The sequence below is a fragment of the Hemitrygon akajei genome, chromosome 2, assembly GCF_048418815.1.
Source record: "Hemitrygon akajei chromosome 2, sHemAka1.3, whole genome shotgun sequence".
Classification (NCBI taxonomy): domain Eukaryota; kingdom Metazoa; phylum Chordata; class Chondrichthyes; order Myliobatiformes; family Dasyatidae; genus Hemitrygon; species Hemitrygon akajei.
The window spans coordinates 111,011,140-111,026,805 of record NC_133125.1 but is presented as its reverse complement, the minus strand read 5'-3'; the positions used below and the strand labels follow the sequence as shown (position 1 = coordinate 111,026,805).

Below are 15,666 nucleotides of genomic sequence, written 5' to 3'. Positions count from 1 at the left end.
CCACACTCTTCTACCACTCGCTGATTTCTATAGGCAAACCAATTCTATGTCCACATAGCCAAGTTTCCCTTGATCCCAAGCCTCCTGACTTTCTGAATGAGCCAACTATGGGGACCTTATCAAATGCCTTACTAAAATCAATATATACCACATCCACTGCATTACCTTCATCAATCTGCTTCGTCACATCTTCACGGAATTCAGTCATGCTCATGGTCTTCCCCTCGCAAAGCCATGCTGACTAACCTTAATTAGACTATGCTTCTCAAAATTCTCATAAATCCTGTCTCTAATGATCCACTCCAATAGTTTGCCCATCACTAAAGTAAGACAATCTGGTCTATAGTTCCCAAGGTTATCCCTACTCCCTTTCTTGAACAAAAGAATAATATTTACCCCCCCCCCCCCAATCATCTGGTACTACTCCTGTTGCTATTGAGGATGCAAAGATCATCACCAAATACGTAATAATCTCTTACATCGTTTCCCGAGGTAATCTGGTTTATATCCTGTGTGGCCCTGGGGACTTATCTATCCCAATGTTTTTCAAAAGTTCTACATATCCTCAATCATAACATCAATATGTTCAAACATACCAGTACTCACAAAAATCAAGTCTCTCATTGGTGAATACTGAAGTAAAGTATTAATTAACCCTCCCCCCACCTCCTCCGATTCCAGATATATATTTCCTCTTCTATCCCTAATTGGTCCCACCCTCACTCTGGTCATTCTCCTGTTCTTCATGTATATGTGGGACACTTCAGAATTTTCCTTAATCCTACTTCGCTTTAGGATTTTCCTTAATCCTACTTCGCTTTAGGATTTTCCTTAATCCTACTTCGCTTTAGGATTTTCCTTAATCCTACTTGCCACACACAAACTGCTGGAGGAGCACAGCAGGCCAGGCAGCGTCTATGGAAAGAATAAACAGTTGTCATTTCAGGCTGAGACCTTTCATCGGGCCCAAACCATTGACTAGTTATTCTTTTCCATGGATGTTGCATGGCCTGCTGCATACCGCCAACATTTTGTGAGCGGTTCTTTGGATTTCCAGCATCTGCAGGTTTTCTCATTTTTGTGATGATTTGTGTTACTAGGAAACCATGAAAAACAGGAATCCATTGGAGCTGCCCAGTTCCAAGGAAGCCACTAGGCCTGTCTTTGTGCTTCTACAGCTGTTCAGAGCAGACAGATTGGATCTGCGTATCTCCTACTTTATATGGCTAAGTGCAATGTTTTGAAATAAATAATTACAAGCTCAGTATTACTCTGCTATTTTGCCAATCTCCTTTTCTTTTCATCTCATTTCATGCTCACACCCACAATGACAGAAGGAAAAACTCACCCTCTTCATCACTAATTCCATGATGTTGGGCAGATGACAGACCAGGATTACATTTGAGAGAACATTCCATAATTGTTTATACGTATTTAGAAAACTCACAATGTGCTTAAATTCTGTTCTTCGTTATTAATAATTTATAGTCAATAGTTGCTATCGCAAATGATAGTAGACATGTTTCTTCAATAAAAGAAATTTCGACCAGCAAATTCAAACAGATCTTAACAGGTTAGAATTTTAAGATATGCAATAATTTTAAACAATTTAACTTTAAAAAGAAGCAGTTTACTATAATAATACAATATAATTCTCTACTACAATTGTACCTGTAATTAAGTCCTTATGTGAGTCCCGTGGTGCTCTTAAAGATTATGGGTTTACTCTTAGTTGTAATCCAGATCTTATATTTATACCAGAGTTTGGTAAATTTGGTTTAAGTGGATCATGTGGTCTGCATATTCTAGATTTTGCCTTTGGACTATTACACATTTAGTACACAGCTTAGTTGACATTGAATGAAATTGATATACGTAACTGGCAATTCACTGGTGTTATTGTTCTCGGTGAATGACTAAGGTGTCAGTTCTTGCAGGGACTTCAAGCTGAGCAGATTGTCTGGTTGATCTGCCAGCACCTTAGTTGACCAGTGCGTTTATTTCCTTTGCAGCTTTTCAAATCACAAAAAAAATTAAAACATTTCATCTGACTGATTGACAGTCATCATCTTTGAACATTTCCACCTATTTCCACCTTCCCTCTACCCCCACCCCCCTCCCCAAAAAGCTATTTAGCTCCATTGTAGAAGGGCTTCATTTTTTTTAAAGCAAGTTAGCAACTTTAAGGCTGGTTTCTATGTTTGGTGAGCAGCTGTTGACAAGACTCTAAGTGTTAAGACAATATCCTTAAGTGACTTGGTAACAAATTTCGATAGGTAATATTTTTGTATAAAGCAAAGAAGTGAAAATGTTGAAAATGATGTACAGATGCAAGTTTTTGGTGATGATTGCCAAGTGGATTTGGGAGTCTGGGACGCTGATAGTCTGATTGAACTTTACTTACCAGCCAGCATTTAACAGGATCTGGAGGTTGGAAATCCTGAATAACAAACATCATTAGTTCCATCATAATCTACAGAATCTTACATTCACCTTTTGTAATTACTGTTAACTTCAAGCTAAGTCCAATTAGCCAGGGTTACAAAAATATTTTGCGTATTTACATTATTTTTGTGTCTAACCCCTTCTGTACATATGGAAAGAAAAATTAAATGCTTCAGCCAGTGATTTTCTTTCGATAATTATTGTTAATGTGATGGCACATGTGGAGTGAAATTAATTGATGAAAGCTGAACTATGTATTGACAGAGTCTTCAAAGAATGATGGAAAATAAATTTAAAACTTGAAACATACAGCCCTCTGAATTCATGCTGTTTGAAAACAAGCAAACTGGCCTCATTTCACATTCCAGTATTTGGCCTGTAGTCTCCACAGGTCACAGACCTTCTTGTGCACAGAAAGGTCGATTTAATTATGATGAGGGTCTCTGCACCATTCTCTCCATTGCCACCCACCCCCAACCTCCAACTTTGCAGTCATTCCTTTCCAGATCCCTATCAACATCAGCATGAAAAACAATTTCACCGTCTCTCTTCTAATCTTTTATTAATGATTGTAGATCTCTGTACCATGGTTTTGACCCCTCTGCCAACAGAAATATGTCCTTTCTATTTATTCTATGTTGACCCTTTATAATTTTGAACACATTGATTAAGTTTGCCTTTAGCCTCATCTGGCTCAAAGGAAAATCCATACTCCTTCCAGTCTTTCTTTATAGGGCAGCACAGTGGCTGTTAGAGCTGAGCCTCTCTGCTCCAGTAATCAGATTCATAATTCTGAGCTTTGGTGATTTTGGTGTGGAGTTTGCACAGTCTCCCTGTGACCACATGGGTTTGTTCCTACATCCTAAAAATATGAAGGTTGGTAGTAGGTTAATTGACCACTCTGAATTGTCTTGGAGTGTAGTGGAGTGGTACAATTTTTAGATGGAAGGGTTGTGAGTAGGGAATTGATGCCAATGTAGTGAAATAAATCAGATTAGGTAAAATTACTGTAAAAATTAGTGCTTGATATGTGTTTAAGTGCTGTTTCTCTCAATGGATCTATAAAATGTAACATTCCCTGCTATATTCTTGCAACTCCTCTGAACCTTCATTCCAACTGCATCTTTTGCATAATGCAGTGATCAGAACCAATAATTGAGTGGCGGGGGTGGAGATACATGTCTATCAAGGGAGGTGTAAGGTTCTCTCTCTCTCCACTAGCCAACAGGTCACCCTTGGGCAAAGTGTAGCACCTGCTTAGCCTGCCACCTCCAGTAAGGGTCACATGAAGCCATGGGAGCAGGTGGTGGATAGTCATATCAACAGCTGGTGCTTATCACAAGTCCTGGTTATGCGACCACTGACACCAGACAGACAATCGTTCAAGAGTACTGATAATGGCTGGGGTCACCCATCTTGGAAAGACATTGCTCAGAATTACGCAATGGCAAACCTCTTCAGTAGAAAATTCGACAAGAGCAATCATGTTCATGGATAGAGAAAAGAATAAGAATAATAGTGTGAGGGGGTCTTCCCTGCTGGCTTGTGACAGGTGGAAGAATATGATTGCCCAGATCATATGACACAGCACATAATGATGAGAACCAATAGTGCCCCAGCTGTGGTACTAATGTTATGAAGGTAATGCCCATCATGTGTTTAGGTAGAGACAGTCCGCATTGCAATTTCGAGAGGAGGTTATCGGGAAGAGGAGGAGTGAGATCTGTCTCCTTTCTTGCAGTTGGTCAAAGTCCCTTTGGAATAGCTCCCTCCTTCCAGATAAGAACAATGATGATATGTGAAACTCCCAAGTTTTACGACTGTGATTAGTGCAGTATCTGGCATATCATGGATGATATTATTATCTGGGTGAGAAGCTGTATGAACAATTAGCTTTATTTGTCAGATGTACATCAAAATGTACAGTAAAATGCATCGTTTTGCATCAAACTAAATCAGTGAGGATTGAGCTGGGCTGCCCACAAGTCCCACCACACTTCTAGTGCAAACATAGCATGCTCACAACTCATTAACCCCATCTGTGGAATGTGAAGGAAACTGGAACACCCAGAGGAAACCCACATGGTCATGGGAAGAACATACAAACTCCTTACAGACATAGGTGAAAATCAAACATCAATCTTACAGCTGATACTGTAAAGCATTGCACTAACCACTACACTACCATGCCTGCCCAAGGAACCTTACAGCTTCTTACCTAGATCTACTAGGCACCTAGATTTAATAGGGCATTGTCATATTTTCCCTCATGTCTCTCATGAAACAGGGTATGACCATGTTCCATAGCTTCCTTAGAACCTACTTGTCAATCACTTTGTGCCATTCGGTTATGACCATTTGAAAAAAGAGGAAGAGCAATACCAATCACATTGAGGGGTCTTTTCTGACCTCACTAAGTTATTTCACTGCATCAATTAAAAGTGATTGTTGTTGATCTCTTCCCAAATTAGGCTGTCTGGATAAATTTGCAACCATCTTATGACTGCACCATTTTGTAATTTCTTTCAGGAACACACTGTCTAAAAAGAAAAGAACGCAGCTTAACAATAACCTTCAAAATGGAATTGGATTAATATTGCATGTGGAGAACCTGCAAAGCTATGGGGAAAGGGCAGATGTCAAATTATCATTAATTGTGATGAATTGATTTTTAAATAGATTATAACCTAATCATGGAGTAAATGGCCTGAATTTCTGGTGTTCAATCAATCATTCCATAATGGCATTGTAAAATTGGTTGAAAATCAATCAACCTCAAAGATTCTGAAGAAGTATCTTTGACTTCACATAAGATACTTCTCTCCACAAGATTCTGTCTGACTTGAGCTGAGTTTACCATTTTTTTATTATTAAAGATGTTTGGTCTTCTATGATTGTGATTCAAAGTGAAGTAAGTTCAATTTCATGGAAATCTTCCAACGTTTCTCTTTGGTCAATATTCCATTTCAATTGTACGTTGTCACTTCTGCCACAAAACTGGCAACTTCATTTTTGATTATTTCTTTAATGTTCTCTTGACTTTGTCTGTCAAACAGTGTTGCCACTGACTGAAATTCCTCTGCTTCTTTGCCAATTATATTGGTTTATCCAAAGCAGACTAGAGCTTGTATGGCATTGCACTATAATCAATAACACTGTCTGTCATTTTCTTTAAAGCTAATTTCTCTACATGAGGAAAATTATTTGGAAGGACAGAACAACACAATGAAATGTTGATATGGTTAATGAAAACAAATTAAGGAATATTGAATGCAACTGCATTCCCTTCATCGATGGAACATAAATGTTTTCATTTATTCATTTGCTTGAAGCAACTTCACTTTCTATCAATCAAGAAATTTCCAGTATCACTGTTCTCTGAAGCCAGCTCTGGATGATGGTGCTGAGATGGACCCCAGCATTCAGAAAAGATTGCAAATATGACAGGTATAGGGGTGGCAGGGTGGTGTGATGGGGGTGAAGTTTCAGACAGTAGTATGGTGTTGTGGACAGGGTGATCTGGAAACCTTAAAGATATGATAAAGAGATCAGAACACACACAAAATGTTGGAGAAACTCAGTAGGTCAGAGAGCATCTATGGAGAGGAATACAACTGCAGCAGCACCTTGTTAATGATCAACAGAGGATGGGGGAAGAGAGAACTCAGGGCAGTAAGAGCTGGTTGTTTAGACCACCAGCCAAGAGAGAATGCAAACCAGCAAAAAGGAAGAAACATGCTGTCAATATCATTTAGAATGTCATATAAAAGATCAAGGCCAGAAGGATCTGGAAGAAGAATGGATGGAATAGATCTTGAAGCTTAAGTGGAAGATGGACAACAGTCAGGGGTTATGTGTAATTATATGTGACTAAGGAGTATAGACTCCCTAACTTATAGTGTTGTAGAGAACTCAGCACAGAAATAGGCCTTTTAGCCATCTAGTCTATGCCAAAGTATTACTCTGCCTAGTCCTGGACCATAGCCCTCCATACCCCTCCCATCCATGAACCTATCCAGACTTCTCTTAAATGTTGAAATCAAAACTGCATTCAATATTTCTGCTGACAGCTCATGCCACGCTCTCACCGCCCTCAGATCAAGTTCTCCCTCATGTTCCCCTTAAAATATTTCACCTTTCACGCTTAACTCACAAATTCTAGTTCTGGTCTTACCAAACCTTAGTGGAAAAAGCCTGTTTGCATTTACCCTATCAATACTCCTCATAATTTTGGACACCTCTATCAAACCTCCCCTCATTCTCCTACACTCCAGGGAATAAAGTCCTTGTTTATTCACCCTTTCCCTATAACTCAGGACTTCAAGACCCAGCAACGTCGGTGTAAATTTTCTTTGTACTCTTTCAGTCTTATTGACATCCTTCTAGTAGGTAGGTGACCAGAACTGCACACAATGCTTCAAATTAGACCTCACCAGAATTTTATACAACTTCAACATAACATCCTAACTGCTGTAACCAGTACTTTGACTTATGAAGACCAATGAGCAAACAGCTCTCTCTATGAACAGATCTACCTGTGTTGCCATTTGCAAGGAATTATGGATCTGTATTCCCAGATCCCTGCCCTCTTCAGTGCCCTACCATTCACTGTGTAAGTTCTACCCCAGTTTGTCCTCCCAAAGTGTAACACCTCACACTTGTCTGCATTAATATACACTTGCCATTTTTCAGACCATTTTTCCAACTGGTTCAGATTCTGCTGTAAGATTTGATAGCATTTCTTGCTGTCAACTTCACCCTCAATCTTGGTATCATCTACAAATTTGCTGATCCAAATTTGATTATCATCCAGATCATTGCTATAAAGGACAAGCAGTAACGGACCTGAGGCACACCACTAGTTTGAGGCCTCCAGTCGGAGAGGTAACCATCTACTACCACTCTCTGGTTTCTCCCATGAAGCCAATGTTGAATCCAATTTACTACCTCACGCTGAATGCTCTGTGTCCTGAATGAGCGGAAATATCAAACAAGACAATCAAAAGGCGAGTGGATCAGAGGAAATCTACAACAAAAGACTTGGGCTCTGTTTTAAGCTGGGGAAGAGAATTTGTCAGCTGTTTGTACAGGAAGGTAGATATGATCGGGAAGTTATCCTTACTTCTACTAGCTCACAAAAAGTGCAACAAAAAAAAGTACCAGCTTAATCCAGCTGCTCACATCTCCATTTAGCAGCAGGTCCTCAGAACTCTAGAATCCAAATCAGACAGTATTAAATTTAAATCAGGGTCTCAAATGCAGTATGTGCACATAATTTAAATATTTTAATGAGGCGTCCCACCTCTCAAAATTAGGACATAGACATGTCATATTAACTGCCCCCATAAAAATGATGGCAAACGTGTATATGACAGAATTAGGTCACATTACTTGATTTTAGATTTCTTACCGTACCAGCCGAGCCTCTCCTGTCAAGGTGGGATTATTGCTTCACTCATTATTTTCATTCCTTGCTAGATGATTTCTTATCCTTTTAAGAAAATGAAAATGGATAAATAGCATAGGACTTCATTGTTTCTATTAGAAACATTACAATATATTGCAGTGACATTTGATAGATGGGGAAGGGGAACAGCCATTTTGTGCACAGCACAATCCCAGAAATGAAGAAGAACAGAGTAAGGAGAGCTGGACATAATGTAGGCAAATAGAATCGGTATAGATAGGCATCATTAGCGGCATAGATTAGATGAACTGTTAGGGTCCCTTTTGGTACTTTACTTTTTTTATGATGCTATGAACCAAGTAAACAGTCAGTCAGGTTTTGTTATGTTTGTTGTGTAAAGAATTTGCACCAGAATACTGGATTAAATTATCTGTTCTGCCTGGCTCTAAATAATGAGATAGGAAGTTCCACTCGCACTCTGTCGTAACTTTATTTGGTACCTCTTGTACACTGCTTGTATGTTCATGGCCTTCCGCTGCTGTAGCCCATCCACTAACAGTTTGGATATGTTGTGCATTCAGAGACACTGTTGTAGTGCATGGTTATCTGAGTTACTGTCTCCTTCCTGTTAGCGTGAACCAGTCTGGCTGTTTTCCTCTGACCCATCTCATTAACAAGTTTGTTTTTTTGCTGACAGTACAGCCGTGGACTGGATGTTTTGTTTTTTGCACCATTTTCTGTAAACTCTAGAGACTGTTGTGCATGAAAATCCCCAGGAAATCAGATGGTTTCTGAGATACACAGTCCACCCTGTATCACACCAGCAAGCATTCCACAGTCAAAGTCACTTAGATCACGCTTCTTCCCCATTCTGACGTTTGGTCTGAACAACGAATGAACTTCTTGACCACGCCTGTATGCATTTATGCATTACAATGCTGCCACATGATTGGCTGATTTGATATCTGCATTAATGAGCAGATATGCAGGTGTACCTAATAAAGTGGCCTCTGAATGTAGTTCACAATGTAATTAATGGATTTGGCTGCATTGAGTTGGTATAATACCAACTTTAACCTTTGTGACACTCATTGTCTTCAGTTACCCATAATTAAATTTACTGGATGTGGGTAGCTTGACAAACTGACCCTGCACAGCCAGTGGGCTTCTGGAGAGGTGGAGTGGAAGGAAGTCCTTCTCCCTCAGTGAGGAAAAAGAAGCATTTAGAAGTCCAAGAGTTCCTTTATCACATAGTATTATCTTTATCATTGCTTTCCCAGCTGTTTAGTTGAGAGTTCTTGCCTTCGTGAAGTATGATCTGTTATTTGAAGAAACAAAGAGCAGAGAGCCTACAGACATTTCAGTTGTTATTAAGTTTAGGATATTGCTGCTTAAGAGGACAGTAGGGCAGCAATCTGCTCCAAAAACAATAGAACACAGGATTCTCCAAGTACAGCTGTGAAGGGACAGAGAGCAGTTGTGCAGAAAATGTTGTAGAATTCAAGACATGCAGATGGATTTAACCATTCTACTGCTTATGAATGATCAGAAGTACAAAGTGATTTTTATTAGCAAAGTATATATATATATGTCACCATATACAATCCTGAGATTTGTTTTCTTGTAGGTATACTCAACAAATCTATAAAAAAGTCACTATAACAAAATCGATTAACAAACGCCAAACTAAGGCTTTCAACCAGAGTGCAGAAGACAAGAAACTATGCAAATTCAAAATGAAAAAAACAATAAAATAAATAAGCAATGAATATCAAGAACATGAGATGAAGAGTCCTTGAAAGTGAGTCCATAGGTTGTGGGAACATTTCAACGATGTGGCAAATAAAGTTGAATGAAGTTATCACCTTTGGTTCAAGAGCCTGATTGTTGAGGGGCAACAACTGTTCCTCAGCTTGGTAGTGTGAGTCCTGAGGTTCCTGTACCTTCTTCCTAATGGCAGCAGCAAGAAGAGCACATGACCTTGGTAGTGCGGGTCTCTGATGATGGATGCTGCTTTCCTGCAACAGCATTTCATTTTGATGCTCAGTGGTTGGGAGGGCTTTACCTGTGATGGACTGGACTATATCCCCTACTCACTGAAGAATTTTCCGTTCAAGGTCATTGACATTTCCATGCCAGGCTGTGTTGCAGCCAGTCAATTTACCATAAGATATAAGAGCAGAATTCTGCCACTTGGCCCATTGAATCTGTTCTGCAATTTACTCTACACTACATCTCCATAGAAATTTGTTCAAAGGGAAAACACTTCTTAAACGTGAGAAAGCCTGTAGATGCTGGAAATCCAAAGCAACACACATACACACAGAATGCTGGAGGAACGCAGCAGATCAGGCAGTGTCCATGGAAATGAATGAACAATCGACATATCCAGGCGAGACCCTTCTTCAGGACTGGAAAGGAAAGGGGAAGGTGCCAGAATTAGAAGGTGTGGGGGAGGGGAGGAAGACTAGCTTGGAGGTGAAGCCAAGTGGATAGCAGAGTAAAGAGCTAGAGAGGAAAGAATCTGATAGGAGAGGGGAGTGGACCATAGGAGAAAGGTAAGAGGGAGGGGCACAAAGGGGCAGTGATAAGCAAATGAGAAGAGGTAAGAGGTCAAGGTGAGGAAGTGAAGAAGAGGGAAAGGAGAGAGAATTTTTTTTACTGGAAGGAGAAATCGATATTCATGCCATCAGGTTGGAGGCTACCCAGACAGAATCTAAGGTGTTGCTCCTCTACTCTAAGGGTGACCTCATCTTGGCACACGAGGAGGCCAAGGACCGATATCTCAGAATGAGAATGGAAATCAGAATTAAAACGTTTGGCCACTGGGAAGTTCCGCTTTACGCGGATGGAGCAAAGGTAGTCAAAGAAGTTTTCCCCCAATTGTTAATTGTTAACAACTAATTAATTGTTGTTGTCTTCGTTGGGGACAGAGAGCAGACAAATTTAGTAATACACAAGAATAAGACAGTCATTGTGGTAGGTGTGGCCAAGATAATAGAGATACAGATTGAGTACTCCTTATCCATAATTCCAATATCTAAAAACCTCCAAACTCCAACTTTTTTTTTAGCGCTGTCCTGAAGTCACAAATGGAAAATTCCACAAAGCACTGGGAAGGTTCCCAGGTGATGCGTAGGTCTCTGCATACCATAGACATTTCTGACTAGTGACCTCACATACGTAATGAACAGAAATTAATGAAAAGTAGAAGAACACTGTACAAAGTGAGAAATGAAGATAGTGATCGTGTATTGCAAGAGTGGATTCATCAGCGTCGGAGTGAACATAAGCCGCTTAACGGTACGCAGTCATGAAACAAGCAAAGATCTATCACGGCAAGTTGAAAATTGAAGGTAATTATGAACATTCAACAGACTGGTTGCAGAAATTTAAGAAAAGGCATGACATTAAATTTTTTTAAAGATTATTAAAAATTTAAGGTAAAGCATCTGCTGATGAAGTAGCACAGAAGCTCATTGGTAAAGATCATCACTGATTGAATGATACCACCAGAACAAGTCTACAATGCGATTGCTTTTATACCTTATATAAAACCTAAAAAAGGTGAAATACAAATCCATTATACTGTAATCTTTTAATAAAACCACGGCATCGTTGGTGGAGAGGGAAGCCTGCCGTTGTTTGTTGTTGTTCAGCGGCTGATTCAGGTATTCTCCTCTCCCAGTGCTGCTGTGCTGCTTTTGTTATCCTGCAAGCATTCTATTTTCACTATGATAATAGTATGCTATAATCTTTGCTGTTTAGTACATCTGTATGATGAACAAGTATAAGACAAAGACTGCTTTGCAGTAGCACATACATTGGAAATGATGGTGATCTCAAGCTATCTCATTATTTGTTCCACCAATGCTGCCTGACTTGCTACGTTTTTCCAGCATTTTCTGTTTTTGTTTCAGATTTCCCGCACCTCCAGTTTTTTTAAAAATTGATTTTTATGGATTATCGCCACTCGCCCAAAAGTGATATTTTGAGAATGGTAACAGTTTTGTTCAAGGTTTGATTTGGAAAGTGCATGATGCTGAAGCAGAACAGGGAGGTAATGATGATGTCCTCTTCTCCACAGTGCTAAGTCACGTCGTTACAAGTACCAGATCTGTAAGGAGATGCTGGTCACAACAGCTCAAAAGACAAGGAGGACTTGTTCTACCAAGGGGACAAAACATCCACAAAGGGTTACTGGGTGCTGCAAATACTTCTGAACAATGCAGGAATATGTGGCCATAGACGTGGTCATTTTGGTCATTAAAGGATCTTGGTTATGACGAAAAAAATTTGCTGATCGCACAGCATGTCCAGTTGCTCAGGTTCAGCTCCATTTGAAATTTCTAAGCAACACACACAACCTGCTGGAGGAGCTCAGATCAGGCAGCATCTATGGAAATGAATAAACAGTCGACATTTCAAGCCGAGACCCTTCTTCACGATTTAACAGGAAGGGGGAAGATGCCAGAATAGAAGGTGAAGGCTGGGCAAGGGTGATAGCTAGAAGGTGGCAGGTGAAGCCTAGTGGATGGGAAAGGTAAAGGGCTGGAGAAAAAGGAACCTGATAGGGGAGGAGAGTGGACCATAGGAGAAAGGAAAGAAGGAGGGGCACTGGGGGAGGTGGTAGGCAGGTGAGAAGAGGTAAGAGGCTAGGGTGGGGAATAGAAGAAGAGGGGAGGGAAAGGGTATTTTTTTTACCAGAAAGAGAAATCAATATTCATGCCATCAGGTTGGAGGCTTCTCAGACAGAATATAAGGATGCCTTGGACTGACATTGGCCGACTGGTGGTGTAGTGGACTTCGGAGCGAAGGCTCCCGAGTTCGAATCCAGCCAGCTCCCTTGAATGCTTTCCATCCGTGCTGGGTTGAGTGTCAAGCTAGCAACTCCCCCCCATAAAAACAAGAAAGCCTGCTAAAAAGTGCCGTCACGACGGTGTCCCGATGACTCCACTCGGAGCTAAAGGCTAAAAGAGAAAGAAAAAGGATGGACTAACATGTCGGAATGGGAACGGGAGTTGAAATTAAAATGTTTGGCCAGCGGGAAGTAGTGCTTATGCTGGATACAGAGGAGGTGCTCCAGGAAGCAGTTCCCCCAATTTATGATGGGTCTCACCAATGTAGGAGGCCACAACGGGAGCACCGGATACAATGGACAACCCCAACAGATTTGCAGGTGAAGTGTTGTCTCACCAGGATGGACTGTACTTTGTAATTTCGGACATATTCACCAAAACAGGAGAACTGCACCTCCACAGGAAGACAGTCCGAAGAATTAACACAGAACTGGAGGGCAAGCAGGAACTTTTGGAGCATTATAAGCATCTCTTCACTCTTCCCTACTGTGGCATTGATATTATCTACATTTGTCTGTTTACATGCGTCATCAATATACCGAATACAGGCAAATATTTTGCATAAAGCCTCAAATTGTTGTATTAGGAACAAGCAAACACAATCTCTTTGAAAGCAGAATCAAAGCATCTTACGCACGTTATGGGATATAACTTTTAGTGAAAGGAAATACACTCAGTTGGTCACTATTAGATACCTCCTATACCCAATAAATTGGCTACAGGGTATATATTCGTGGCCTTCTGCTGCTGTAGCCTAACCACTACAAGGTTCAAAGAGTTGTGCGTTTAGACATGCTTTCCTGCATACCATTGTTGCAAAGGGTGCTTGCTTAAGTTACTGTTGCCTTGCTGTCAGTTTGAATCAGTCTGGCCATTCTCCTCTGACCCCTCTCATTAACAAGGCATTTTCATCCACAAACATGAGAAACTCTGCAGATGCTGGAAACTCAAGCAACACACACTAAATGCTGGTGGAACACAGCAGGCCAGGCAGCATCTATAGGAAGAAGTACGGTTGATGTTTCGGGCAGAGACCAAAGGGTCTTGGCCCAAAAAGTCGACTGTACTTCTTCCTATAGATGCTGCCTGGCCTGCTGCGTTCCATTTTCATCCACATTGCTGTTCACTGGATTTCTTTTTTTTAATGTTTTTCACACTATTTTTCCATAAACTCTAAAGACTTATGTGTGAAAATCCCAGAGGATCAGCAGTTTCTGAGATACTCAAACATTGATTGTCTGGTATTAACAATCATTCCACGGTCAAAGTGTGCTAGATCACATTTCTTCCCCATATTGATGCTTGGTCTGAACAACAACTGAACCTCTTGACCATGTGTGCATGCTTTTATGCATTGAGTTGCTTCCACATGATTGGCTGATTAGATGTTTCAAAGTACATTTATTATCAAAGTATGTATACATTATGCATGTATATTTGTGTCCTTACAGGCAACCACAAAACACAGAAACCAAAAAGAACCCATAAAAAAGGCCATCAATCACCACTGTGCATAGAGAAACGAAACAAACCATGCAAACAATAAAAGTAGGCAATTAGCATTCAGAACAAAAGGATGTACTGTTGAGACTTTATAAAGCACTGATGAAGTCTCACTTGGAGTATTGTGAGCAGTTTTGGGCCCCTTATCTTAGAAAGGATATACTGAAACTGGAGAAGTTTCGAAGAAGATTCATGAAAATGATTCCAGGATTGAATGGCTTGTCATATAAAGAGTGTTTGATGACTCTCAGCCTGTATTCACTAGAATTCAGGAGAATGAAGGGTGACCTCATTGAAACCTACTGAATGATGAAAGGCCTTGACCAGAGTGGATGTGGAGAGGATGTTTCCTATGGTGGGAGAGTCTAGGACCAGATGACACAGCCTCAGAATAGAGGTGTGCCCTTTTAGAACAGAGATGAGAAGGAATTACTTTAGCCAGAGAGTAGAGAATCTGTGGAATTTTTTGTCACAGGCAGCTGTGGAGGCCAAGTCTTCATGTATATTTAAGGCAGAGGTTGATAGATTCTTGATTGGTCTGGGCATGAAGGAATATGGGGAGAAGGAGGAGACAGGGGCTGAGGGGAAAAAATGGTTCTCTGCTCCTATATTTTATGGTCTAAAAAGTGAGTCCATGGATATGAAGCCCAGAGCAGCTGGAGCAGGCCACAGCCTCGCCTCAGTTCAGCGCAGAGTCGACAAAATGTCCTGCAGCAGTGAGCAGAACTAGCCCAACCCAGCTCTCTTGTCCTGACATCCTGCCTTTTCAATCCGTCTGGCCCAGTGTTTAAATTAACCAAACATCGTGTCATTCCTTGCACTAGGACTCGTGCCCTGTCTCATTGAAACACTCTGAGCCCATAACCAACTCTTCCAGATCGGCATGGCACTTAGATTGATCAAACCTCACTTTCAGTTTAGATGGATGGGCCTTGAATCTGCTTCTCCTCTGCTCGCCTAAACTTCACCTCACACACACAGCCTCACCTTCGCCCGCCTCTCCAATGTTTGTGGTGCTGGTTTACCATGAACTTTACAAGACAAAGTGTAATTAATAAAGTATTTAGTTGTATCCTTTGTTTTGTTTGCCACCAATAAGTAGGCACTGGGCTTCACCAGTGCCACCTTACACCTGAATATTTGCATTAAAGGGCAGGTATACAGGTGTACTCAATAGGGTGGCTACTGAGTTTATATTGACAAATGTTGCATGTTTATTGTTTGCTTCATGAGTATAAATTATATGAAAAAATGGAGAGGGATTGTATTGATTATGAAACTGCACAATGCATCAATATCCTGAGGCTTCCTCTTTGGCCAGGTCTGGCTGAAGCAACTCTGGATGGATTGGTGTCATAGCAGTTATCATAATGCTATTGCACGAGCGGCAACCCAGGTCCAACTCTGCCACTGTCAATGAGGAGTTTGTACATTCTTCCTGTGACTTCTGTG

At 40.7% G+C, this 15,666-nt stretch overlaps 1 protein-coding gene across 3 annotated transcripts in view; it reads left to right on the top strand.

The window, feature by feature from the left end:
* Nucleotides 1-15,666, top strand: part of LOC140715301 (glypican-5-like) — an 864,157-nt gene that overhangs the window by 839,248 nt on the left and 9,243 nt on the right. Inside the window, exon 8 of one of the 3 annotated variants that reach the window (XM_073027291.1) lies at nt 4,975-5,208. The exons of the other annotated variants lie outside the window; for them this stretch is intronic. Coding sequence (XP_072883392.1) covers nt 4,975-5,039 — 65 coding nt within the window. The 3' untranslated portion in view covers nt 5,040-5,208. Of the gene's footprint in view, nt 1-4,974; nt 5,209-15,666 lie in introns of those variants that run through there. 3 annotated transcript variants of the gene reach the window in all.